The sequence below is a fragment of the Oncorhynchus gorbuscha genome, linkage group LG22 (genome assembly GCF_021184085.1).
Source record: "Oncorhynchus gorbuscha isolate QuinsamMale2020 ecotype Even-year linkage group LG22, OgorEven_v1.0, whole genome shotgun sequence".
Taxonomy (NCBI): domain Eukaryota; kingdom Metazoa; phylum Chordata; class Actinopteri; order Salmoniformes; family Salmonidae; genus Oncorhynchus; species Oncorhynchus gorbuscha.
Genome location: NC_060194.1, coordinates 28730322 through 28755418, shown reverse-complemented (window position 1 = coordinate 28755418; position 25097 = coordinate 28730322). Strand labels below are relative to the sequence as shown.

At 46.8% G+C, this 25097-nt stretch overlaps 1 protein-coding gene across 3 annotated transcripts; it reads left to right on the top strand.

Annotated features, from left to right (window-relative positions):
- Positions 1–2147: 2147 nt before the first annotated feature.
- Positions 2148–24074, top strand: LOC124009369 (RB1-inducible coiled-coil protein 1-like). Of its 3 annotated transcripts, XM_046321135.1 has the most exons (24): positions 2148–2529; positions 3912–4044; positions 4160–4286; positions 4470–4640; positions 6323–6525; positions 10600–11017; positions 11222–11392; positions 11593–11777; positions 11978–12164; positions 12341–12422; positions 12547–12611; positions 12722–12825; positions 13041–13173; positions 13287–15214; positions 16694–16886; positions 18037–18145; positions 18506–18821; positions 19391–19445; positions 21064–21111; positions 22601–22659; positions 22898–23025; positions 23363–23451; positions 23632–23733; positions 23861–24074. In XM_046321135.1, the coding sequence occupies exons 2-23, from the start codon at positions 3974–3976 to the stop codon at positions 23707–23709; spliced, it is 4920 nt and encodes a 1639-aa protein (XP_046177091.1). In that variant the 5' UTR covers positions 2148–2529; positions 3912–3973; the 3' UTR covers positions 23710–23733; positions 23861–24074. The 3 variants fall into 3 exon arrangements, with proteins under 3 accessions (XP_046177091.1, XP_046177092.1, XP_046177090.1); XM_046321136.1 differs by having other exon boundaries at positions 23381–23451; positions 23632–24074; XM_046321134.1 differs by having other exon boundaries at positions 23632–24074.
- Positions 24075–25097: the final 1023 nt, after the last annotated feature.

Below are 25097 nucleotides of genomic sequence, written 5' to 3'. Positions count from 1 at the left end.
CCAAATCCAGATAGCAGATGTTCTGAAAGAGCTGCAAAACCTGGACCCATACAAATCAGCTGGGCTTGACAATCTGGACCCTCTATTTCTGAAACTATCCGCCGCCATTGTCGCAACCCCTATTACCAGCCTGTTCAACCTCTCTTTCATATCGTCTGAGATCCCCAAGGACTGGAAAGCTGCCGCAGTCATCCCCCTCTTCAAAGGGGGAGACACCCTGGACCCAAACTGTTACATACCTATATCCATCCTGCCTATCTAAGGTCTTCGAAAGCCAAGTCAACAAACAGGTCACTGACCATCTCGAATCCCACCGTACCTTCTCCGCTGTGCAATCTGGTTTCCGAGCCGGTCACGGGTGCACCTCAGCCACGCTCATGGTACTAAACGATATCATAACCGCCATTGATAAAAGACAGTACTGTGCAGCCGTCTTCATCGACCTGGCCAAGGCTTTCGACTCTGTCAATCACCATATTCTTATCGGCAGACTCAGTAGCCTCGGTTTTTCAGATGACTGCCTTGCCTGGTTCACCAATTACTTTGCAGACAGAGTTCAGTGTGTCAAATCGGAGGGCATGCTGTCTGGTCCTCTGGAAGTCTCTATGGGGATGCCACAGGGTTCAATCCTCGGGCCGACTCTTTTTTCTGTATATATCAATGATGTTGCTCTTGCTGCGGGCGATTCCCTGATCCACCTCTACGCAGACGACACTATTCTATATACTTCCGGCCCGTCCTTGGACACTGTGCTATCTCACCTCCAAACGAGCTTCAATACAACACTCCTTCCGTGGCCTCCAACTGCTCTTAAACGCTAGTAAAACCAAATGCATGCTTTTAAACCGTTCGCTGCCTGCACCTGCACGCCTGACCAGCATCACCACCCTGGATGGTTCCAACCTTGAATATGTGGACATCTATACGTACCTAGGCTAGACTGTAAACTCTTCTAAACGTGTCTGGCTAGACTGTAAACTCTTCTTCCAGACTCATATCAAACATCTCCAATCGAAAATCAAATCAAGAGTCGGCTTTCTATTCCGCAACAAAGCCTCCTTCACTCACGCCGCCAAACTTTCCCGAGTAAAACTGACTATCCTACCGATCCTCGACTTCGGCGATGTCATCTACAAAATTGCTTCCAACACTCTACTCAGCAAACTGGATGCAGTTTATCACTGTGCCATCCGTTTTGTCACTAAAGCACCTTATACCACCCACCACTGCGACTTGTACGCTCTAGTCGGCTGGCCCTCGCTACATATTCGTCGCCAGACCCACTGGCTCCAGGTAATCTACAAGTCCATGCTAGGTAAAGCTCCACCTTATCTCAGTTCACTGGTCACGATGGAAACACCCATCCGTAGCACGCGCTCCAGCAGGTGTATCTCACTGATCATCCCTAAAGCCAACACCTTTACATTTTACACCTCATTTGGCCGCCTTTCATTCCAGTTCTCTGCTGCCTGTGACTGGAACGAATTGCAAAAATCACTGAAGTTGGAGACTTTTATCTCCCTCACCAACTTCAAACATCTGCTATCTGAGCAGCTAACCGATCGCTGCAGCTGTACATAGTCTATCGGCAAATAGCCCACCCATTTTTACCTACCTCATCCCCATACTGTTTTTATTTATTTACTTTTCTGCTCTTTTGCACACCAATATCTCTACCTGTACATGACCATCTGATCATTTATCACTCCAGTGTTAATCTGCAAAATTGTAATTATTCGCTTACCTCATGCCTTTTGCACACAATGTATATAGACTCCACTTTTTTTTCTTCCTATTGTGTTATTGACTTGTTAATTGTTTACTCCATGTGTAACTCTGTGTTGTCTGCTCACACTGCTATGCTTTATCTTGGCCAGGTCGCAGTTGCAAATGAGAACTTGTTCTCAACTAGCCTACCTGGTTAAATAAAGGTGAAATAAAAAAAATATTTAAAAAATAAAATGTAAAATATGTATTGGAGGTGGAGAGTTAGCAATCTCTACATACAATGCCATATGTGTTTGTCGTTGGATTATCAAATTGGTGGTGTAGATAATTAATTAAAGGTCCCCAGTTTATGTGGAGCCTCTCTCTACCACACCCCTTCACATGTTGCAGCAAAAACACAGCCATTACTTTTTCTTCTCCCAGAATGCACCTTGCTGTGCAGTGACGACGAAGACAACAACAAAACACAGCTGCAGAGTAGGGTGTTAGCTTGCTAGCTAACGTTACTTGAAATAAACCTTAAGTCTTGTCACATAACCCTGGTTAAAAAAGATACCCGTAACAAACCATGCAAATGTGTAGTCACATAGCAATATGAATCGATCGTAAAAACTAAGATTGAGTCAGACAAGCTAATCATTCTACACAGCTAGCTATATTGTCGGCTAGCTTTCTAAATCCAGCTAGCTTTTAACGTCAGCTAACTCGATGCCGTTAAAGCTAAACCAAGCTAGCCAGCTAAGTTAGCGTGCTACCGGTAGCTCGCCAAGGCGGAGGAGGAGATGGGATTAAACAAAAAAGGTAAGAGTTTGTCTTATTGTTAGACACATGTCAACCATGTAACATTTATATAAATAGGAGAGGGCACTTTGCGGACCCATTCACTGTCATGGTTGTAAACTTGCAGAAATATAACGCTAGTTAGTTAGCCAACGTTAGCTAAACTAGCTAACAGTAGGTAGTGGTTAGGCAACGTCTGCCAACGCTAAGTTCCTGAGAAGCATCAGAGGAAAGGGATTTAAGACATGTATTAGTTAGTTCATTAACCAAATAGCTATATCGATATAAACTTGTCTTTAGTTAGTACTTTTCTTTGCCTTTTATTTTGTCCAACCTTGACTTCAAGATAGCTGGCTAGCGTTAGCTACGAACTTTAATGGTCTATTACGCAGGCATAGCGAGTTAACGTTAAACACCGCCGACGGTGTCAAGGCTTCGTATTTGATCCGCGGAGAGCCATACGGGCATGTTTCACATGTAGACAATTTAGTTATCCCCGATGGTGCGTGCCATGTTAGCTAGTTTGCTAACGTACACAGTGTGTTCGCTAGCTCGGGGCGTATTTCAAATGTTTTTACGTGTCTGTTGTGTTTGGCTGATCAAACATCTAATTTAGTTGGCAGCTAGCCATATTGCTTGTTGTTTCTAGACCAGTTTCAATGTGAGACAGGCGTCCTCAATCTTGTTTACAATGTAGTTCGCCGACGTTAGCGTTTGCTTGCTAGCTAGTAGCCACCATGACTCAGCCTGTAGCTAACCCCCCTGACTGCCTAGTTAGTGAGTGTCTAATTGTACATTTCGCCTGATAATAATTTTGCTGGACAATGAACGTTTGCCCAACTAGGAAAGTAGCAGCGTCTATTCATTTTGGAACTAACAGATGCTGTCAAATTGAAATAAACATTCTTTAGTTGAGTTCAAGCAACTACTGAATTAGTTTATGTTAGAAGCTCCACATGTGTGGCTGCTTTTTAGTTATCTTCTCAATACGGTCCAAGGGTGTGTGGTATATGGACAATATACCAGGCTAAGGGCTGTTCTTACACACGAAACAACGCGGAGTGCCTGGACACAGGCCTTATCACAAACCCCTGGGGTGCCTTATTGTTATTATAAACTGGTTACCAACGTAATTAGACCAGTAAATATAAATGTTTTTTCATATACTACAACTGTCAGCCAATCATTCAGGTCTCGAACCATCCAGTTTGTAATGATCTTTTTGGGATTAGTTTTCTTACCTGTACAAGACCACTGTCTTTCAAAGAAAATTAGCTAGAGATTGTGGTTTATGTGTCAATAAATCTCTAAGGTAGCTTCCAGTAGTATGAATAGTAAACAGTATAGAAAATCACAACCAAAAGTAAATACCTAGCTATTAATACATCTTTTTATCTTCACAGGATGGTGTTGAATGACTAAATGATCAAGATAAAAGAGTGTGAAAATCGCTGGAGGATTCAACATGAAGTTGTATGTATTCCAGGTCAACAATGGAAGCACTCTGACATTTGACACAGAACTTGCTGTCCAAACGTAAGACCCATTTATTTAATCTTTCAGATTATCCTTATCCATTTTCTACTAGTCTCTATGGGAAAATGTAATTTGTGCAGAAATTAAAACATTCTCTGAACCTGTCTTCTTGCAGAGTGTTGGACCTCAAACATGCCATCCAGGTCAAGTACAAGATTGCAACCCAGCATCAAGTCCTGGTTGTGAATGGAGGGGAGTGTATGGTTGCAGAGAGGCGTGTCTGCAGCTACAGTGCTGGCACGGTAAATTTGCATCATTTGGAATTATTGTGTGTTTTTGGAGGTGATTGTGTGTTTTTGGTGTGGATTGTGTTGCAGAAAGGAGATGGTTTTGACTTGATTGATGGCAGTTTTCTGTGAAAGACAAAAAAAAAGGACATCATAATTCCAGATGTGCAAAGTTAACACATTGATTTTGTTTCCCAGGACACCAACCCCATATTCCTGTTCAACAAAGAGATGATTTTGTGTGACCGGGCTCCGACTATCCCGAAAACCACCTTCTCTATTGAGAATGAGATGGAGCTCAAGGTGGAGGAGTCACTAATGATGCCAGCAGTCTTTCACACCGTTGCCTCTCGAACACAACTTGCTGTGGTAAATGTTTTGTTGCTTTCTGGTCTAGTTACTACTTTCTCAAAATAAGCCATCAATGTCGCTCTACCTTGTTTTACCATACTCGATATTAAAATAAGGGTATTTTATTTTTTATTTAACCTATATTTAACTAGGCAAGTCAGTTCAGAACAAATTCTTATTTACAATGACGGCCTACCAAAAGGCAAAAGGCCTCCTGCGGGAACGGGAGCTGGGATTAAAAATAAATAAATATTTAGGACAAAACACACATCATGACAAGAGAGACAACACAATCCTACATAAAGAGAGACCTAAGACAACAACATAGCAAGGCTGCAACACAACATGGTAGCAGCACAAAACGTGGTACAAACATTATTGGGCACAGACAACAGCAAGAAGGTAGATACAACAATGCATCACGTGAAGCAGCCACAACTGTCAGTAAGCATGTCCATGATTGAGTCTTTGAATGAAGAGATTGAGATAAAACAGTCCAGTTTGAGAGTGTGTTTGCAGCTCGTTCTAGTCGCTAACATCTACGAACTGAATAGAGGAGCGATCGTGGATGTGTGTGCTTTGGGGACCTTTAACAGAATGTGACTGGCAGAACGGGTCTTGTACGTGGAGGATGAGGGCTGCAGTAGGTATCTCGGATAGGGGGGAGTGAGGCCTAAGAGGGTTTTGTAAATAAGCATCGACCAGTGATTCTTGTGACGGGCATACAGAAATGACCAGTTTACAGAGTATAGAGTGCAGTGATGTGTCCTTTAAGGAGCATTGGCTGTGTCAGAGGAAGGCCATAAAAATGGTCAAAGACCCCAGCCATCCCAGACATAGACTGTTCTCTCTACTACCGCATGGCAAGCGGTACCGGAGTGCCAAGTCTAGGACAAAAAGGCTTCTCAACAGTTTTTACCCCCGAGCCATAAGACTCCTGAACAGGTAATCAAATGACTACCTGAACTATTTGCATTGTGTGCCCCCCCAACTCCTCTTTTTACTCTGCTGCTACTCTCTGTTTATCATATATGCATAGTCACTTTAACTATACATTCATGTACATACTACCTCAATTGGGCCGACCAACCAGTGCTCCCACACATTGGCTAACCTGGCTATCTGCATTGTGTCCCACCCATCACCCGCCAATCCCCTCTTTTACACTACTGCTACTCTGTTCATCATATATGCATAGTCACTTTAACCATATCTACATGTACATACTACCTCAATCAGCCTGACTAACCGGTGTCTGTATGTAGCCTCGCTACTTTTATAGCCTCACTACTGTATATAGCCTGTCTTTTACTGTTGTTTTATTTCTTTACCTACCTGTTGTTCACCTAATACCTTTGTTGCACTATTGGTTAGAGCCTGTAAGTAAGCACGTGACCAATAAACTTTGATTTGGTGGATATCTGATGGCTGTATGGTGAAGAACATGTATCCGCTCGAGAGCAACCTTTCCTGCGATCTGTAAATTATGTCTCCGTAATCTAGCATGGATAGGATGGTCATCTGAATCATTGTTAGTTTGGCAGCTGGGGTGAAAGAGGAGCGATTACAATAGAGCAAACCAAGTCTAGATTTAACTTGAGCCTGCAGCTTTGAAATGTGCTGAGAGAAGGGCAGTGTAGCTAATCAAATTTTTAGTGTGTGATCAAACTTCTGACTACCTTTTTATTATGCTTCTCTAGGAAATGTTTGAAGTTGCCAAGAAACTTTGCTCTTTCTGCGAACGCCTGGTTCATGATGAACACCTCCAACACCAAGGCTGGGCTGCCATCATGGCCAACCTGGATGACTGCACGCTGTCCTATCAGAAGCTACTGTGGAAATTTGACACGGCATACATGAATTATCAACAAGACTTTGAGGATATCAAATTGAAACTGACAAAGTAAGTGACTCGCTGCATACATTTTAAGTTCAATGCGATTGGAAAGGGGGCGGGGGGTGAATAATGCTGGCCTGCTGTGATACTTCAGTCAATAGGTTCAATTTCAATGAATTATTCAGGTTAAATGAATGCATCTCACAGTTAAAGGGCTGTATCAGGTTATAGTTCTCTGTGTGTGGCACATCAACTAATTATGTTCATTACATTTTAGTCATTTAGCAGACACTCTTATCCAGACTGACTTACAGTACTAAGTGCATACTTTTTCATATTATCATTTTTTTCTTTTATACTGGTCCTCGTGGGAATCAAACCCACAACTCTGGTGTTGCAAGGGCCTTGCCACTACCAACTAAGACACACTCTTTCTCTGTCGGTCTGTCTGTCTCTCGTCTGTCTGTCTCTCGTTCTGTCTGTCTCTCGTTCTGTCTGTCTCTCGTTCTGTCTGTCTCTCGTTCTGTCTGTCTCTCGTTCTGTCTGTCTCTCGTTCTGTCTGTCTCTCGTTCTGTCTGTCTCTCGTTCTGTCTGTCTCTCGTTCTGTCTGTCTGTCTCTCGTTCTGTCTGTCTCTCGTTCTGTCTGTCTCTCGTTCTGTCTGTCTCTCGTTCTGTCTGTCTCTCGTTCTGTCTGTCTCTCGGTCTGTCTGTCTCTCGGTCTGTCTGTCTCTCGTCTGTCTGTCTCTCGTTCTGTCTGTCTCTCGGTCGGTCTGTCTGTCTCTCGGTCGGTCTGTCTGTCTCTCGTCGGTCTGTCTGTCTCTCGGTCGGTCTGTCTGTCTCTCGGTCGGTCTGTCTGTCTGTCTCTGTCTCTCGGTCGGTCTGTCTGTCTCTCGGTCGGTCTGTCTGTCTCTCGGTCGGTCTGTCTCTCTCGGTCGTCTGTCTGTCTCTCTCGGTCGGTCTGTCTGTCTCTCGTCGGTCTGTCTGTCTCTCGGTCGGTCTGTCTGTCTCTCTCGGTCTGTCTGTCTGTCTCTCTCGGTCGGTCTGTCTGTCTCTCGGTCGGTCTGTCTCTCTCGGTCTGTCTGTCTCTCGGTCGGTCTGTCTGTCTCTCGTCGGTCTGTCTGTCTCTCGGTCGGTCTGTCTGTCTCTCGGTCTGTCTGTCTCGGTCTGTCTGTCTCTCGGTCGGTCTGTCTGTCTCTCGGTCGGTCTGTCTGTCTGTCGGTCTGTCTGTCTCTCGGTCTGTCTGTCTCTCGTCTGTCTCTCGGTCGGTCTGTCTGTCTCGTCGGTCTGTCTGTCTCTCGGTCGGTCTGTCTGTCTCTCGGTCGGTCTGTCTGTCTCTCGGTCGGTCTGTCTGTCTCTCGGTCGGTCTGTCTGTCTCTCGGTCGGTCTGTCTGTCTCTCGGTCGGTCTGTCTGTCTCTCGGTCGGTCTGTCTGTCTCTCGGTCGGTCTGTCTGTCTCTCGGTCGGTCTGTCTGTCTCTCGGTCGGTCTGTCTGTCTCTCGGTCGGTCTGTCTGTCTCTCGTCGGTCTGTCTGTCTCTCGGTCGGTCTGTCTGTCTCTCGGTCGGTCTGTCTGTCTCTCGGTCGGTCTGTCTGTCTCTCGGTCGGTCTGTCTGTCTCTCGGTCGGTCTGTCTGTCTCTCGGTCGGTCTGTCTGTCTCTCGGTCGGTCTGTCTGTCTCTCGGTCGGTCTGTCTGTCTCTCGGTCGGTCTGTCTGTCTCTCGGTCGGTCTGTCTGTCTCTCGGTCGGTCTGTCTGTCTGTCTCGGTCGGTCTGTCTGTCTCTCGGTCGGTCTGTCTGTCTGTCTCTCGGTCGGTGTCTGTCTGTCTCTCGGTCGGTCTGTCTGTCTGTCTCTCGGTCGTCTCTGTCTCTCGGTCGGTCTGTCTGTCTGTCTGTCTCTCGGTCGGTCTGTCTGTCTGTCTGTCTCTCGGTCGGTCTGTCTGTCTGTCTGTCTCTCGGTCGGTCTGTCTGTCTGTCTGTCTCTCGGTCGGTCTGTCTGTCTGTCTGTCTCTCGGTCGGTCTGTCTGTCTGTCTGTCTCTCGGTCGGTCTGTCTGTCTGTCTGTCTCTCGGTCGGTCTGTCTGTCTGTCTGTCTCTCGGTCGGTCTGTCTGTCTGTCTGTCTCTCGGTCGGTCTGTCTGTCTGTCTGTCTCTCGGTCGGTCTGTCTGTCTGTCTGTCTCTCGGTCGGTCTGTCTGTCTGTCTGTCTCTCGGTCGGTCTGTCTGTCTGTCTGTCTCTCGGTCGGTCTCTGTCTGTCTGTCTCTCGGTCGGTCTGTCTGTCTGTCTCTCGGTCGGTCTGTCTGTCTGTCTCTCGGTCGGTCTGTCTGTCTGTCTCTCGGTCGGTCTGTCTGTCTGTCTCTCGGTCGGTCTGTCTGTCTGTCTCTCGGTCGGTCTGTCTGTCTGTCTCTCGGTCGGTCTGTCTGTCTCTCTCGGTCGGTCGGTCTGTCTCTCTCGGTCGGTCTGTCTGTCTCTCTCGGTCGGTCGGTCTGTCTGTCTGTCTGTCGGTCGGTCTGTCTGTCTCTGGGTCAGTCTCTCGGTCTGTCTCTGGGTCAGTCTCTCGGTCTGTCTGTCTGTCTGTCTCTGGGTCAGTCTGTCTGTCTGTCTCTCGGTCTGTCTGTCTGTCTGTCTCTGGGTCTGTCTGTCTGTCTGTCTCTCGGTCTGTCTCTCGGTCTGTCTGTCTGTCTGTCTCTCGGTCTGTCTGTCTCTCGGTCGGTCTGTCTGTCTGTCTCTCGGTCGGTCTGTCTCTCGGTCGGTCTGTCTGTCTGTCTCTCGGTCGGTCTGTCTGTCTGTCGGTCTGTCTGTCTGTCTCTCGGTCGGTCTGTCTGTCTCTCGGTCGGTCTGTCTGTCTCTCGGTCGGTCTGTCTGTCTCTCGGTCGGTCTGTCTGTCTCTCGGTCGGTCTGTCTGTCTCTCGGTCGGTCTGTCTGTCTCTCGGTCGGTCTGTCTGTCTCTCGGTCGGTCTGTCTGTCTGTCTCTCGGTCGGTCTGTCTGTCTGTCTCTCGGTCGGTCTGTCTGTCTGTCTCTCGGTCGGTCTGTCTGTCTGTCTCTCGGTCGGTCTGTCTGTCTCTCGGTCGGTCTGTCTGTCTCTCGGTCGGTCTGTCTGTCTGGTCTGTCTGTCTCTCGGTCTGTCTGTCTCTCGGTCTCTGTCTGTCTCTCGGTCGGTCTGTCTGTCTCTCGGTCGGTCTGTCTGTCTCTCGGTCGGTCTGTCTGTCTCTCGGTCGGTCTGTCTGTCTCTCGTCTGTCTCTCGGTCTGTCTGTCTGTCTCTCGGTCGGTCTGTCTGTCTCTCGGTCGGTCTGTCTGTCTCTCGGTCTGTCTGTCTGTCTCTCGGTCGGTCTGTCTGTCTCTCGGTCGGTCTGTCTGTCTCTCGGTCGGTCTGTCTGTCTCTGTCTGTCTCTCGGTCGGTCTGTCTCTCGGTCGGTCTGTCTGTCTCTCGGTCGGTCTGTCTGTCTCTCGGTCGTCGGTCTGTCTCTCGGTCGGTCTGTCTGTCTCTCGGTCGGTCTGTCTGTCTCTCGGTCGGTCTGTCTGGTCTGTCTGTCTCTCGGTCTGTCTGTCTGTCTCTCGGTCGGTCTGTCTCTCGGTCGGTCTGTCTCTCGGTCGGTCTGTCTGTCTGTCTCTCGGTCGGTCTGTCTCTCTCGGTCGGTCTGTCTCTCGGTCGGTCTGTCTCTCGGTCGGTCTGTCTCTCGGTCTGTCTGTCTCTCGGTCTGTCTGTCTCTCGGTCTGTCTGTCTCTCGGTCTGTCTGTCTGTCTCTCGGTCTGTCTGTCTGTCTCTCGGTCTGTCTGTCTGTCTCTCGGTCGGTCTGTCTGTCTCTCGGTCGGTCGCTCTCGGCCTGTCTGTCGGTCGCTCTCGGCCTGTCTGTCGGTCGCTCTCGGCCTGTCTGTCGGTCGCTCTCGGCCTGTCTGTCGGTCGCTCTCGGCCTGTCTGTCTGTCGCTCTCGGCCTGTCTGTCTGTCGCTCTCGGCCTGTCTGTCGCTCTCGGCCTGTCTGTCTGTCTGGCGCTCGCGCTCTCGGCCTGTCTGTCTGGCGCTCGCGCTCTCGGCCTGTCTGTGTGTGTCCGTCCTCCCCCTGCCACACTTGCATTAATGAATCTGTATCCAAAGATGTAAATCTAAATTCTATGGTTGTGAACTGAGATTTGGCATGTCCTTTTCTAGACTGGGGACAGCAGTCTCAGTCATGGCCAAGATCCCCCTACTGGAGTGTCTGACCCGCCACAGCTACAGAGAATGTCTAGAGAAGTCCTGCTCCACTCCTGCCAAGGACTCCGAGGAGGAGAAGTCTACTGACTCTGTGCTCTGCCCCACCCCCCCCGAAACACAAAGGAGCTCCACCAAGTTACCTACGTCAGTCTGTGCTCCGGAGGCGGGGGGCTCACCCGACACCGCCCAAGCCCAGGAAGGCAGTGAGATGACTGACAGTAGTGGGCTGAGGGCAGCTCTTCAGGAGGCAGACTCTCCGGAGAGGGCCAACCCCCCGTCCTTCAACGTCACACTGCTGGACTGGATCAACGTTCAAGACCGGCCCAATGACGTGGAATCAGTTGTGAGGAAATGCTTTGACTCCATCAATAGGGTGAGTCATTGTTGTTGTTTGTGTCCGTATGTTGTCTTTTCTTTGCCTGTCTGTATTTGTGTATGTGTGACTGAATAGGCCTCTCAGTGGCCTTGCCATGACTCCAGTGTAATTCTGTATCAACATGAGTCCACAGTCTGTAATGAGAGTTTATTCAGAAACAGTTCGAATGGAGCCTTCTATTCTAGGAGCTTTCTATTTCAGCTCGACCCACGGATCATTCAACCATTCTTGTCGGAATGTCGAGACACGATAGCCAAACTGGATAATCAGAACATGAAAGCCATCAAAGGGCTTGAAGACCGGTTATACGCTCTAGACCAAATGATAGCAAGCTGTAACAAGTTGGTCAATGAACAGAAGGAACTTGCTCAGGTAAGCAAAATAAATCTTATCTAAATTATGTTATTGCACCAAATGCCAATAGTGAATAAAACACAGTATAGAAATGTGCCTAATCATTCAAATGACGACTTGATAAAATGATTTATGGTATATACAACCAAGCTTTTAGTTGAAAATGTGTACATGAAATCTAACTAAACTCCCCTATTAATCAATCTATTGGCTGTTAGGGATTTCTGGCCAATCAGAAGCGTGCTGAGAACCTGAAGGATACGTCCGTGCTGCCTGACCTGTGTCTTAGTCACGCCAACCAGCTGATGATCATGCTGACCAACCACCGGAAGCTGCTGGACATCAAACAGAAGTGTACCACTGCCAAACAGGAACTGGCGAACAACCTACAAGTTCGACTCAAGTAAGACATCTGTTCATCTGTGTCATGTTTTATTAGGATGTTCTCCGTGCATCTTCTTGAAATGAACCAAATTGCTCTACTGAATCCAGAGGTGTAACTGGTCAAATACAGTCACTGAAAGCACGAAACGAACTAAGCTAACACTGTAGAAATAATGCTAACTCAGCCAAGCTAACGCATCCTGACCACTGTGAATGTAGATGGTGCTGCTATGTGATGCTGCACGCGGATCAGGACGGAGAGAAGCTGCAGGCCTTGCTGAGGCTGCTGACAGAGCTGATGGAGAGGGTCCGGGTGGTGGACGCCCTCAGCACCGTGCCTCAGATGTACTGCCTGGCCGTGGTGGAGGTGGTCCGCAGGAAGATCTTCATAGGCCACTACAGAGAGGTCAGAGCACAGGACCATCGTGTGACCACTTCTCAAAACCCAATCCCAACCCACATCTCCCCTCAGTTCCAACTTGCAGACCTGAAACAACCCTCAGCCTCCAGCTGGGCCTACAGATATGCGGTGAAACTGAAATGTTGTAAATTGTGCTCTCCTGTTCTTCTCTCTCTCCTCAGTGGGCCTGTGCTCTCGTGAAGGATGGAAAACGTCTCTATGAGACTGAGAAGTATAAAAGGGAAACGTTTGGCAAGTTGTTCAGTAAGTTCCTTTATAAAAATATATATATTTGATGATATTTAACGAGTGTCCCCTCTGAAATTTAACATACGTTCATTCCTACCAACAGCTGAGCTGACATAAAGCTCTGTGATCCTCTTTGCAGGGAAATCTTTTCTCAGAAATCGCTTGTTTAGAGGACTTGACTCATGGCCCCCCACTTCATTTTGCGTAAGTAGTCAGTCAATTGCGTTTTTTTTAAACATCCATTTAATTCCCCAAATATTGTAAGCTAATACATTTCTCTTGTTTTTGTTGTTTATCCCACTTTTATCGTGTAGACACGAAAGCCCAGAAAGTTTGACTTTGAGCTTCCAGATATTTCCCTTGGTGACCTACAGTACTTAAAGACCTGTTGTCCTACAGAGGTGCAGCCTTTCCTCAGGTAGGCTGTGGTTTCTCTCGTGCATTGTGAAGCAATAACCAGGCATGCCTGCCTTAACTAAAATGTAACTTGTGAACACTTGGCTGTATTATCTGTTGCAATATGCAGTGCAATAACCCAATATGCAGTGCAATAACCCAATATGCAGTGCAATAACCCAATATGCAGTGCAATAACCCAATATGCAGTGCAATAAACCTGGTACTTTTCCCCAGGCTTCCAACACTGTGTGACTTTGAGCCTTTGCACCAGCACGTGGAGATGCTTCAACAGTTGGTGCTAGCTACTCAAGCTGCCAGTGTAGACGAGATGTCTCGAACTATCACTGACTTACTGAGCGAACAAAGGGTAATCACAATCTACAATGGAATATGCACTGGAAATAATCCCAAAGCACAGAGATCACTGTCCCTTAATTGCATATTCTTCACTCACTCCCCTTCTCATTTCTGTTCCTCTAGGTGTCGTGCAGCCAGAGTGCTCAGAGATCCACGGCAGTGGTGGCCCCGTTAACCACGCGGTCCAACAGCACCCCGGGGACCATCTTTACCTCCTCCATGACCCCATCCTCTCTCAGTCTCCTGGGCCCACTCTGCCAGCCCCTCCCTGGCCACGGCCCCACAACGCTGGAGGACCTGTCCCCAGACAGCATCGACGCCCAAACCTTCCACTTTGAGACCATTGGCCACCCCAACATGGACCCTGTCCTGCAACAGGCCGGTTCTCTGGACCTGGACTCCCTGGCTGAGAGCCCCGAGTCAGACTTCATGTCGGCGGTCAACGAGTTTGTGATCGAAAACTCGCCCACCCCCATCAGCGACCCCACCAGCCCAGGGATGATGGTGGAGTCGCTGTACTCTTCGGTCATCAACGCCATCGACAGCAAGCGCATGCATGACACCACCACTTTAGAGAGGGAGAACTCCAAGATGGCCGCTCTAAAGCTGAGCATGGAGAAGTACCGCACTGCTGCAGAGGAGTCCCAGACCAACCTGCGGAGCGTCAAGGATGACCTGTACCACCACAGAGACCTGCTGCTGAAAGAGCAGCGAGACTTTGGCTTCGCCCTGAAGACCATGACCATTGAGGTGCGCAACATGGTGGACACCATCCGTAAGAGAGAGGAGGAGGAGCACCAGGCCGAGCTACTCTCCCTGCAGCAGGACCACGAGAATCAGCTTCAGGCCCTGATGGAAGAGAACCAGGTCAACAAGAACATTGTAAAAGACATGCAGCGGGCCATGCTGGAACTGGAGGGGCTGCTGGAGCACAAGAAGAAGGAGCTCACCCAGCTGGAGGTTGAGAGAGAGGACTGGGCCGAGGCAGAGAACGGACACACTCAAACGGCCAGGGTCCTGGAGCAGAAGATCAGCGATCAGGCCCAAGAGGTGCAAACCCTGGCTGCCTCCAGAGACTCCCTGGCCAGCCAGCTGGAGACGCTGCACATTGAGATCGAGCGCGGCCAGCAGAAGATCCGCCAGGAGCTGGAGGGGGCCCAGCAGTCCCACCTGCAGGAGCTGGAGGAGAGGATGAGGCATCAGCACCAGGTCCAGCTAGATACCCTGGCCCGGGAGAATCAGGAGGCCCTGGAGCATCTGGCCACAGAGAACAGAGCCAAGCTGAGTGAGGTCACTGACCTGCACACCGCCACCCTGACAGAGAGGGACTGCCAGCTGAGGGACCTGGAAGCCCGGGTCATCGAGCTGGCTGACCTGCGCTGCAAGCTGGAGGTGGAGCTGGCCCTGAAGGAGTCTGAGACAGAGGAGGTGAGGCTGCTGTACGAGGAGGCAAAGCAGGGGCAGCAGGAGGCCAATGTGGGGAAGGCCACCGTGGAGGCTGAGACCCAGTCCCTCAGTGAACAGCTAGCCCAGGTTAACAGGCAGCTGCAGGCCAGGAACGAGGAGTACGAGACCGACCTGGCTGAGCTGAGGAGGCTGATGGAGAAGGACCAGTGCATCTCTGAGTTGGTGGACAGGCACGAAGAGGAGAGGAACCAACTCCACAGAGAGCTGACCGCCCTGCAGCAGCAGACCCTGGACACCGAGAGGAGCCGCGTTGAGCAGCTGCAGAACCTCCAGCGAGACCTGGACTTGCAGACAGTGGCACTGTGCGAAGATAAGGAAAAGCAGAGGGGGAGTTCTGAGGAGCAGGAACAACACTTAAGGACTGTTATCTGCCATTTGCAGGTGGAGAACGACCTGCTCGCCAAAAGAATAGAGCAGGACACACAAACAGCCCAGGAACGTTTGGAGAAAGAGAAGGCCTTGAAGGCTGCTGTACCAGATGACTTTAAAGACTTAAAGCAACAGAAGGAGGAGATGGAGAAAAGACTGTCAGACAAAATTAGGCAACTTGAATGTGACCTTCAGGAAAGACAATCCTCTGAAAGGTAAGAGCTGATAAATGCCCCACTGCTCTCTACTTGCATTAAACAGTGATTTGCTGTAAACATGTCATTTGCCTTGTAATGAACAAGGTAACTATTTATACAGATCATTATTAGCTGTGACATTAGCTTCTCCATGTGATATACTGTATCTAATATAGCAAACATTTGAGTGAATCCCAGCCAGACTTCAGTGTGTGTTGACTTCAGTGAGCTGTAGTATATGCTGAAAATAGCACTTTTGTAATGTGGCATAGCTGCATTTTTGGTTGGGGTACTGCTAAGTGTTAAATGCTAGGGGAAACCAGTATACTGTGTCAAGCGTGCATGTGGTTGGATGTTTTTGACATACCTGTTGCCAAAGGGATTAACGTGAGTTTAAGTTGTGAGGAGTTAGTATATATTTTGACCTGGTGTGTGTGTGTCTCTGCCTGTGTCTCTGTCTGCCTGCCTGTGTGTCTGCCTGCCTGTGTGTCTGCCTGCTGTCTGTCTGTCTGTCTGTCTGTCTGTCTGTCTGTCTGTCTGTCTGTCTGTCTGTCTGTCTGTCTGTCTGTCTGTCTGTCTGTCTGTCTGTCTGTCTGTCTGTCTGTCTGTCTGTCTGTCTGCCTGCCTGCCTGCCTGCCTGCCTGCCTGCCTGTCTGCCTGTGTCTCTGTCTGCCTGCCTGCCTGTGTGTCTGCCTGCCTGTCTGCCCGTCTCTCTCTGTCTGCCCGTCTCTCTCTGTCTGCCCGTCTCTCTCTGTCTGCCCGTCTCTCTCTGTCTGCCCGTCTCTCTCTGTTTGCCCGTCTCTCTCTGTCTGCCCGCCTGCCCGTGTCTCTTTCTGCCCGCCTGCTTCTTGTGTCTGTCTGCCTGCTTCTTGTGTCTGCCTGCCTGTCTGCTTCTTGTGTCTGCCTGCCTCTGCTTCTTGTGTCTGCCTGCCTGTCTGCTTCTTGTGTCTGCCTGCCCGTCTGCTTCTTGTGTCTGCCTGCCTTGTGTCTGCCTGCCTGTCTGCTTCTTGTGTCTGCCTGCCCGTCTGCTTCTTGTGTCTGCCTGCCCGTCTGCTTCTTGTGTCTGCCTGCCCGTCTGCTTCTTGTGTCTGCCTGCCTGTCTGCTTCTTGTGTCTGCCTGCCTGTCTGCTTCTTGTGTCTGCCTGCCTGTCTGCTTCTTGTGTCTGCCTGCCTGTCTGCTTCTTGTGTCTGCCTGCCTGTCTGCTTCGTGTGTCTGCCTGCCTGTCTGCTTCGTGTGTCTGCCTGCCTGTCTGCTTCGTGTGTCTGCCTGCCTGTCTGCTTCGTGTGTCTGCCTGTCTGCTTCGTGTGTCTGCCTGCCTGTCTGCTTCGTGTGTCTGCCTGCCTGTCTGCTTCGTGTGTCTGCCTGCCTGTCTGCTTCGTGTGTCTGCCTGCCTGCCTGCTTCGTGTGTCTGCCTGCCTGCCTGCCTGCTTCGTGTGGCTGCCTGCCTGCTTCGTGTGGCTGTCTGCCTGCTTCGTGTGTCTGTGTGTGTCCCTCAGAGAGGCAGGGTTGTCGGAGGTACAGACAGAGGGTCGGGGGTCTGATGCAGGGGCTCCTCTCTCCCTGGACTCTGCATTGCAGGAGCATCTGCAGCAGGAGACAGCCTCGCTGCACACCCAGCTGGAGCTCCTGGAGAGGAGGAAGAACGAGGAGATGCAGAACCTCAAGACCTCCCTCATTGCAGAACAACAGGTCAGTGTTAGGCTAGTCCTCCCCAGATCATCAGAAGCTTCCTCTGTCAATATTGACCAGCACCAAATCTAGGAGCAGCACCTATCTAGGAGCAGCACCTATCTAGATACAGTACAATTTAAATCATATACTCTGTAGTTTGTCTGCCTAAAATGTTTAGCTTTTATCTAATTGTTAGCCAAATGTTTCAGTTTTTTAGCATTTGTCTCCAATTAGCTTTCCTTTAAGTAGGTCTAATTGTGATCCACTGGCAACTGCAAACAAACTGACCATTAGTGACCAATATCTAAAATTCTTCAAATACTCCATTACATCACTACTACTAAGTCTTAGTCACCCCTTAATGAAGCAGGTCTGTGGGGCAGTATGTGACTGGCCACTGTGTGTGACCCTCTTGGTGTAAAGTGGTTAGGCCTTAACCATATTGTTGGGAGTAAAAAGCTGTTAGAAACATTGGTGAGAACACATTCTGCCAATATTTATTTTTGTACTATTTCTATAAATTATTATAATAATTATCGGCTTGGTAGCAAAATCCAAGGTCCTCCTAGCTAGCCTAAGGTCCTCCTAGCTAGCCTAAGGTCCTCCTAGCTAGCCTAAGGTCCTCCTAGCTAGCCTAAGGTCCTCCTAGCTAGCCTAAGGTCCTCCTAGCTAGCCTAAGGTCCTCCTAGCTAGCCTAAGGTCCTCCTAGGTCCTCCTAGCTAGCTAAGGTCCTCCTAGCTAGCCTAAGGTCCTCCTAGCTAGCCTAAGGTCCTCCTAGCTAGCCTAAGGTCCTCCTAGCTAGCCTAAGGTCCTCCTAGCTAGCCTAAGGTCCTCCTAGCTAGCCTAAGGTCCTCCTAGCTAGCCTAAGGTCCTCCTAGCTAGCCTAAGGTCCTCCTAGCTAGCCTAAGGTCCTCCTAGCTAGCCTAAGGTCCTCCTAGCTAGCCTAAGGTCCTCCTAGCTAGCCTAAGGTCTTATGCTAAAGGGAGCAGGCTTGATTGTGGTCTATTGTTCTGAGCCATGACTCAACCCTCAGTTGACTCACTGAGCCTGTCACCTGTCTGGTAGTTCTTTGTCCCCTGTGACTGCCTCACTGTGTGTTAATTTACCTCCCAGACAATGCAGTAGCAGTATCTGAAAGCCTTAATCCCCCCCCCCCCCTCCTCCCCAGACTAACTTCAACACTGTGCTGACGAGAGAGAAGCTGAAAAAGGAACAGATCATCAATGATCTGACAGAGAAGCTGCGGAAAGTTACCCAGCAACAGGAGAAGGACAAAGGTACAGGACAGACACGTACAGCTATGACACTATGAGAGAACAGAATGATTTCTGCCTTCTGAAAACTTAATGTGCTGGATATACTGAAACTAGATTGCATTTTCTATTCTCTTATTATAATAATAATAATAATATATGCCATTTAGCAGACGCTTTTATCCAAAGCGACTTACAGTCATGTGTGCATACATTCTACGTATGGGTGGTCCCGGGGATCGAACCCACTACCCTGGCGTTACAAGCGCCATGCTCTACCAACTGTTTGTGGTTCGTTCAATCCTTGAATATGTTGGTTGATTGTATTGAAAGTCAGTCTGGCTGCAGTCCATTCATCCTGATATGTTCACTGTGTGTCTCCAGGTCTAATAGAGACACTATCTGAAGACCGGGCCATCGTCATGCAGGAGAAGAAGCAGTTGGAGGAGGACCTGAACCGGCTGCGCAGCACCGCCCTGGTGTCCTCGACCTACTACAGCCCTAACCTCTTAGCTCTGGAGCCCACTGGAACCGGGCCTGGACCTGGGCATTGTCCTGGTCCTGGGACTGAAGTTGAGTTTGGGGCTGGAGCCTGCTACTCGGAGCCCTTCCTTGACACAGACAGACCGGCCTCTGTGGCCGCCATCAGAGAGGACGACAAGGTGGACTCAGCTGTGGAGGCCAGTATGGTGACCGTACAGTAAGCATCTCCCAAACATAAATAGTCCAATAAACAGTGACTCATAACAACCCCCTAACATCGCAATGAATCTGTCATTTTATAGAAATAAGTTAAGCTTTGACAGATCTACTTGTCAAAATATTTGTCTAATGGTATTTGGTTGAACTGAGGACAGCGGTGGCCTTTGAAAGGCATTAGACCAATTTATGAATAGAAGTAGTAAGCTGTCAAATAATAATGTTGAAGATAATAGTAGCATGTCAGTTTTAATGTGTAAAAGATTAAGAAGGATGTTGAAAGTACTTGTTAGAGATGGCCAGACAAGGATGGACAATGTGAGGACAAATAAGACAGAACAAGGGAGGCTAGGATTGGAAAATGTAAGTTATTTATTTTTATTTTTTACTTTTAACTACAATCAAGCAGGCTTGGTAATCATTATTACCCCAGAGAAGGTCCCTCTAAATTCATATTTATGCTTGTTGAATCTTCATATTTCAGAGTAAGAATTTGTTTGAATGATTCTCAAATGTGTTAAAAGCTGTCACCACAGTGATCTGATTATTTGTCCGTTGTTTCCTTATCAGCGATAACATCCTGATGATGTCCGAGGAGAAACAGCGGATACTGTTACTTGAGAGGGTGAGTAGACACCTCTATGACATAAATCTTCTAAAAGGAACTGGAGGAAGTTGGGCTCATTGAATGAGGCATTACAATACTAACAGGATCTAAACTCCGCAACAAAAATAAATGTTCTCTCACTGTCAACTGCGTTTATTTTCAGAAAACTTAACGTGTGTAAATATTTGTATGAACATAAGATTCAACAAGTGAGACATAAACTGAACAAGTTCCACAGACATGTGACTAACAGAAATGGAATAATGTGTCCCTGAACAAGGAGGGGGGGTCAAAATGGTGTGGCCACCAGATGCATAAAGTACGGCAGTGCATCTCCTCCTCATGGACTGCACCAGATTTGCCAGTTCTTGCTGTGAGATGTTACCCCACTCTTCCACCAAGGCACCTGCAAGTTCCCGGACATTTCTGGGGCGAAAGGCCCCATCCCTCACCCTCTGATCCAACAGGTCCCAGACGTGCTCAATGGGATTGAGATCTGGGCTCTTGGCTGGCCATGGCAGAACACTGACATTCCTGTCTTGCAGGAAATCACGCACAGAACGAGCAATATGGCTGGTGGCATTGTCATGCTGGAGAGTCATGTCAGGATGAGCCTGCAGGAAAGGTACCACATGAGGGAGGAGGATGTCTTCCCTGTAACACACAGCATTGAGATTGCCTGCAATGACAACAAGCTCAGTCTGATGATGCTGTGACACACTGCTCCAGACCATGACGGACCCTCCACCTCCAAATCGATCCCACTCCAGAGGACAGGCCTCGGTGTAACTCTCATTCCTGTGACGATAAACACAAATTCGATCATCACCCCTGGTGAGACAAAACCGCAACTCGTCAGTGAAGAGCACTTTTTGCCAGTCCTGTCTTGTCCAGCGACTGTGTGTTTGTGCCCATAGGCAACGTTGTTGCCGGTGATGTCTGGGGAGGACCTGCCTTACAACAGGCCTACAAGCCCTCAGTCCAGCCTCTCTTAGCCTATTGTGGACAGTCGGAGCACTGATAGAGGGATTGTGCGTTCCTGGTGTAAATCGGGCAGTTGTTGTTGCCATCCTGTACCTGTCCCGCAGGTGTGATGTTCGGATGTACCGATCCTGTGCAGGTGGTGTTACACGTGCTCTGCCACTGTGAGGACGATCAGCTGTCCGTCCTGTCTCCCTGTAGTGCTGTCTTTGGCGTCTCACAGTACAGACATTGCAATTTATTGCCCTGGCCACATCTGCAGTCCTCATGCCTCCTTGCTGTATTCCTCGGGCACGTTCACACAGATGAGCAGGGACCCTGGGCATATTTCTTTTGGTGTTTTTCAGAGTCAGTAGAAAGTCCTTTTTAGTGTCCTAAGTTTTCATAACTGTGACCTTAATTGCCTACCGTCTGTAAGCTGTTAGTGTCCTAACGACCGTTCCACAGGTGCATGATCATTAATTGTTTATGGTTCATTGAACAAGCATGGGAAACGGTGTTTAACAATGACGATCTGTGAAGTTATTTGGATTTTTACAAATGATCTTTGAAAGACAGGGTCCTGAAAAAGGCGTTTCTTTTTTTGCTGATTTTATATGGGTTGTTCTTGAGTTGTCTCGAGTTGTTTGTCCTAATGTGTGGTGTCATATTTCAGACTTTACATATGAAGGAAGAGGAAAACAAGCGCCTCAGTCAAAGACTGGTAGGTTTGATTCAATTTGATGACTGATTAGAAAATGTGGAAATGTTGCTTTTAATATAATGTGATTGTTTAACTGTTCTAAGGCAAAAAAACAACCAGATATTGCCATTTTCTTGATACATACATTTTTCACATGGTTTCCATGTGTGTAGTTGTCCCCCACGATGAAATCGGGGAGGGGACTGTGCATCTGTCTAGTTAGTCACAAGCGATATGTCAGACAACACCGGCCCGATTTTCATTAAACTTGGGTGAATGATGCGTTTTGCCGTAGACATACGTCATTTACAAAGTTACACTGATAGACCCAATGGGGGTCCTATAGGAATCAACTGAAATTTAAAAAATTCAGCATCCGTATCTCCTGTACCGTTTGAGCTTGAATTGTCACTAATTTTCACTGCATCATTTGTGGGGGACAGCATGTTTACTATCGCCTTGTTACTTATGGATATATACTCATTGGCCAGTTTGTTGGGTACACCCATATTGTACTGGGTTGGACCCCCCTTTGCCTCCAGAACAGCCTGAATTCTTCAGGGCATGGAAACATTGCTCAATTGATATCAAGGGACCTAACGTGTGCCAGGAAAGTATTCCCCACATCATTACACTACTGCCACCAGCCTGTATCATTAACACCAGGATGGACGGGGCCATGGACTCATGCTGCTTAGGCCAAATCCTGACTCTGCCATCAGCATCACGCAACAGGAACTGGGATTCTGTTTTTATTTTCTTCAATTGTCCAGTGTTAGTGTTAGTGTGCCACTGCAGTTGCTGCTTTTTGTTTTTAGCTGATAGGAGTGGAACCCGGTATTGGTTGTCTGCTGGAATTGCCCGTCCTTGAAAAGGACTGACGAGTTGTGCGTTCCAAGATGCTGTTCTGCACACCACTGTTGTGCTGCGCCGTTATTTGCCCATTTGTGACCCGCCTATTAGCTTACACGATTTTTGCCAGCAGTAACTGAATGCCTCTCCGCCTGTCTGCCTGTGTTATATAGCAAGCCACGTGACTCACTGTCTGTTGGAGCTAACCATTTTTATGAATGGGGTGGAGTACCTAATAAACTGTATTAGTGTATATCCCATTTTAATTAATTTAGCTTAGACGCAGGTATTGTCAGTGTACCCCAGTCTATTTTACCCCAGCACCACTAGATGGCAGTAGCATCAAAGCTTATGTCCCTGTCCAGCAGACCTAGGAGATTTCTGAGCCCGAACAGTAACTTCCTTCATCAAAAGGAAAATCAATACAGTCCTTCAGGCAGTTAAACATATTGCACCACTATTGCACACATACCTAAAAAAAATAGCATAAAAATAAGTGCCAAAATGTATATGTTCCAACAAATACATTTCACGCCATACGGTGGTGGTATTGACAGCTGCCATGCAAAGATCAGTCAGACTAGGAAAGCATCCATGACCAGCAGTGTCAAGAAGATCATACTCACTCATAACAACCATTACCTTTCTCTCTTTATAGATGTCTCAAAGCATGTCCTCGGTGTCGTCACGGCATTCAGAGAAAATCGCCATCAGAGAGTAAGCTTATAAGATTGCCACATAAGTGCTGATGTGTAGAGTGTGTAGATACAGTGCTTGTACATTTTCTCCTTTGTAAAAAATGTATCCAGCAAATGTCTGTTTTTCAGCAGTATGAACATCAAAGTTTTTTTATTTGTGTTTTTTATTTCATTTTTGTCTCATATCTGGTTCATCCTTTTGTTGTATCTAGTATCTAGCACCATTTTGTGTCAAGGTTGACCTCTGTCCTTTTCAGTTTCCAGGTTGGTGACTTGGTTCTGATCATCCTAGATGAAAGGCATGACAACTATGTACTGTTCACCGTGGGTCCCACCCTGTACTTCCTCCACTCAGAGTCCCTCACTGCCCTGGACCTCAAACCAGGTCAGACAATCATCATAGCCTATACTTAAAAAACAATATGTAGCTAAGTTATTATAGAATATTTACTTACTAAGTTATAATATACAAAGTTATATACAATTTTAACTTTTGTTGCGTAGAGACAAAGTTGCATACAATATAAAATATACAATTATACAAAGTTATTGTATAAAAGAAGATATGTTTTGTAGAATAAGTTGTGCAAAAACAAGCATTTATCTCTTTACAAATTCTAACTATTGGTGAATTGATTAACTTGGACAACTGAATTGGAGTAACCTATGTCAAAATGTTTGTGTATTGATTGTATTGGTTTTATTCTGTCAATCACTGACAGATCCTATGTTTACTTCAGCATCAGGAGCCTCAAGACGGCCGTGGGTTCTTGGAAAAGTGATGGAGAAGGAATATTGCCAGGCGAAAAAGGTAATTAGTATATAGGTAATGAATTGTAATAGTAATTTTATAGTCCAGTAGTATAGCACAGTAGCTTTTCTTAATATAGATTGTAAATTAATATAGATTGTAAATTAATAACCAACTAAAATAATCAACAATCAAATGGTGACGTTTTAAGAATATCTATGTGGTGACTGTTTCCTTTAGGCTCAAAACCGGTTCAAAGTTCCTTTGGGCACCAAGTTCTACAGGGTGAAAGCTGTTTCATGGAACAAGAAAGTATAATATAGCCAAGTTATGAGCTAAAATGTATGTTTATATTGAATAAAGTTTTAAATAGACTCTCACGTCATACATAATTCATAAATACATCTCTTATCAACTTGAAAATGGAAGAAAAAATATATAATAATCATGCTATTATTTGGGCTTTCAGTTCAACATCCCATCAACCCTCTCTCTTTTTAATCCAGAAGATTTGTTATTGTGGACCAAACACTATTTCTTTATTAGGGCATGGCCCTAAACACTGGCAGAAAGCCTTTAAAACCTGTGTGTAAATTGAACAAAGTATTTGGATGTTTATATATTTAGTTATCATTCATTATCAGCATTTGTCCTCTTTGTGGAAAATACTGTATCATTACCAACCACAAATGAAAATATACATTTATTATAAATGTTTATGAAGGAATGTTCATGGCATGCATATTGATATATTTTCTTTGATTTCACTTATCCAGTTAAATGTCGTAGTTGGAAGTGTAGTCAATGCTGTTTGTTACTCACAGCGCAGTATGGCCCTGTGTTAATACTGACATGTACATTTTAGCCGACTGGTGAAAGCAGTCGTCATTACAATCCTTGAAAACGCACTTTCAAAAAAACAACGCTTTTTGTTGATTCAAAGGGAAGGAATTGTGCTGTCAAATAAAATAAATACATAAAAATGAACTACAACAGCTCAACTTCCCGCTATCATAGAATATTGATATGTAGAATGGAATACTTTGCTTGTGACCGTGTTTCATTACTGGATGACATTGTACATTACCCATCATTCAAATTACACAAGTAACAATAAATGACTGTATTGTAAAAGAGTTTAGAGTTTTGAAACAATAAAAGATTGACCCCAAAAAACTTTACTGCACTGTTTTTTCTATACATAACTGAAATACTCACCCGTAAGAGCATTGGTGGTTTACAAAATATTTACACACAAAATATAGACATAAAGACATGACAGATAGACAATGTTTTAAAAAGATGCAATACATAACATCTCCATGATGAGCAACAAAAGTGCAACATTAGAGAGAATATCATATATTGAATATACCTCTAATGACCTGCACATGAGGATTGCAGTGGAAACTCATTTATAGAAATCATGTCACTGAGCTGATCCTGCCTTTGGAATGCTCATAAGGACATAGGAAGGAAAATGATACTTCTGTCATGAAAGAATGAGCAACGCATTCATTACACTCAGTGACAACCTGCCTGTTTTAAAACCTGGTTTGTTGGCTCTTCAGGAAATATAGTAGGCCAATATTAATGCTCACTATCTAAGGACATTTAATTTGAATATTTTCATTGTACAACAACAAAATCATTGATAAGAGACCAAAGGAAAAGGCTTTTTATTGCTATGGATTTATTTGAATGGC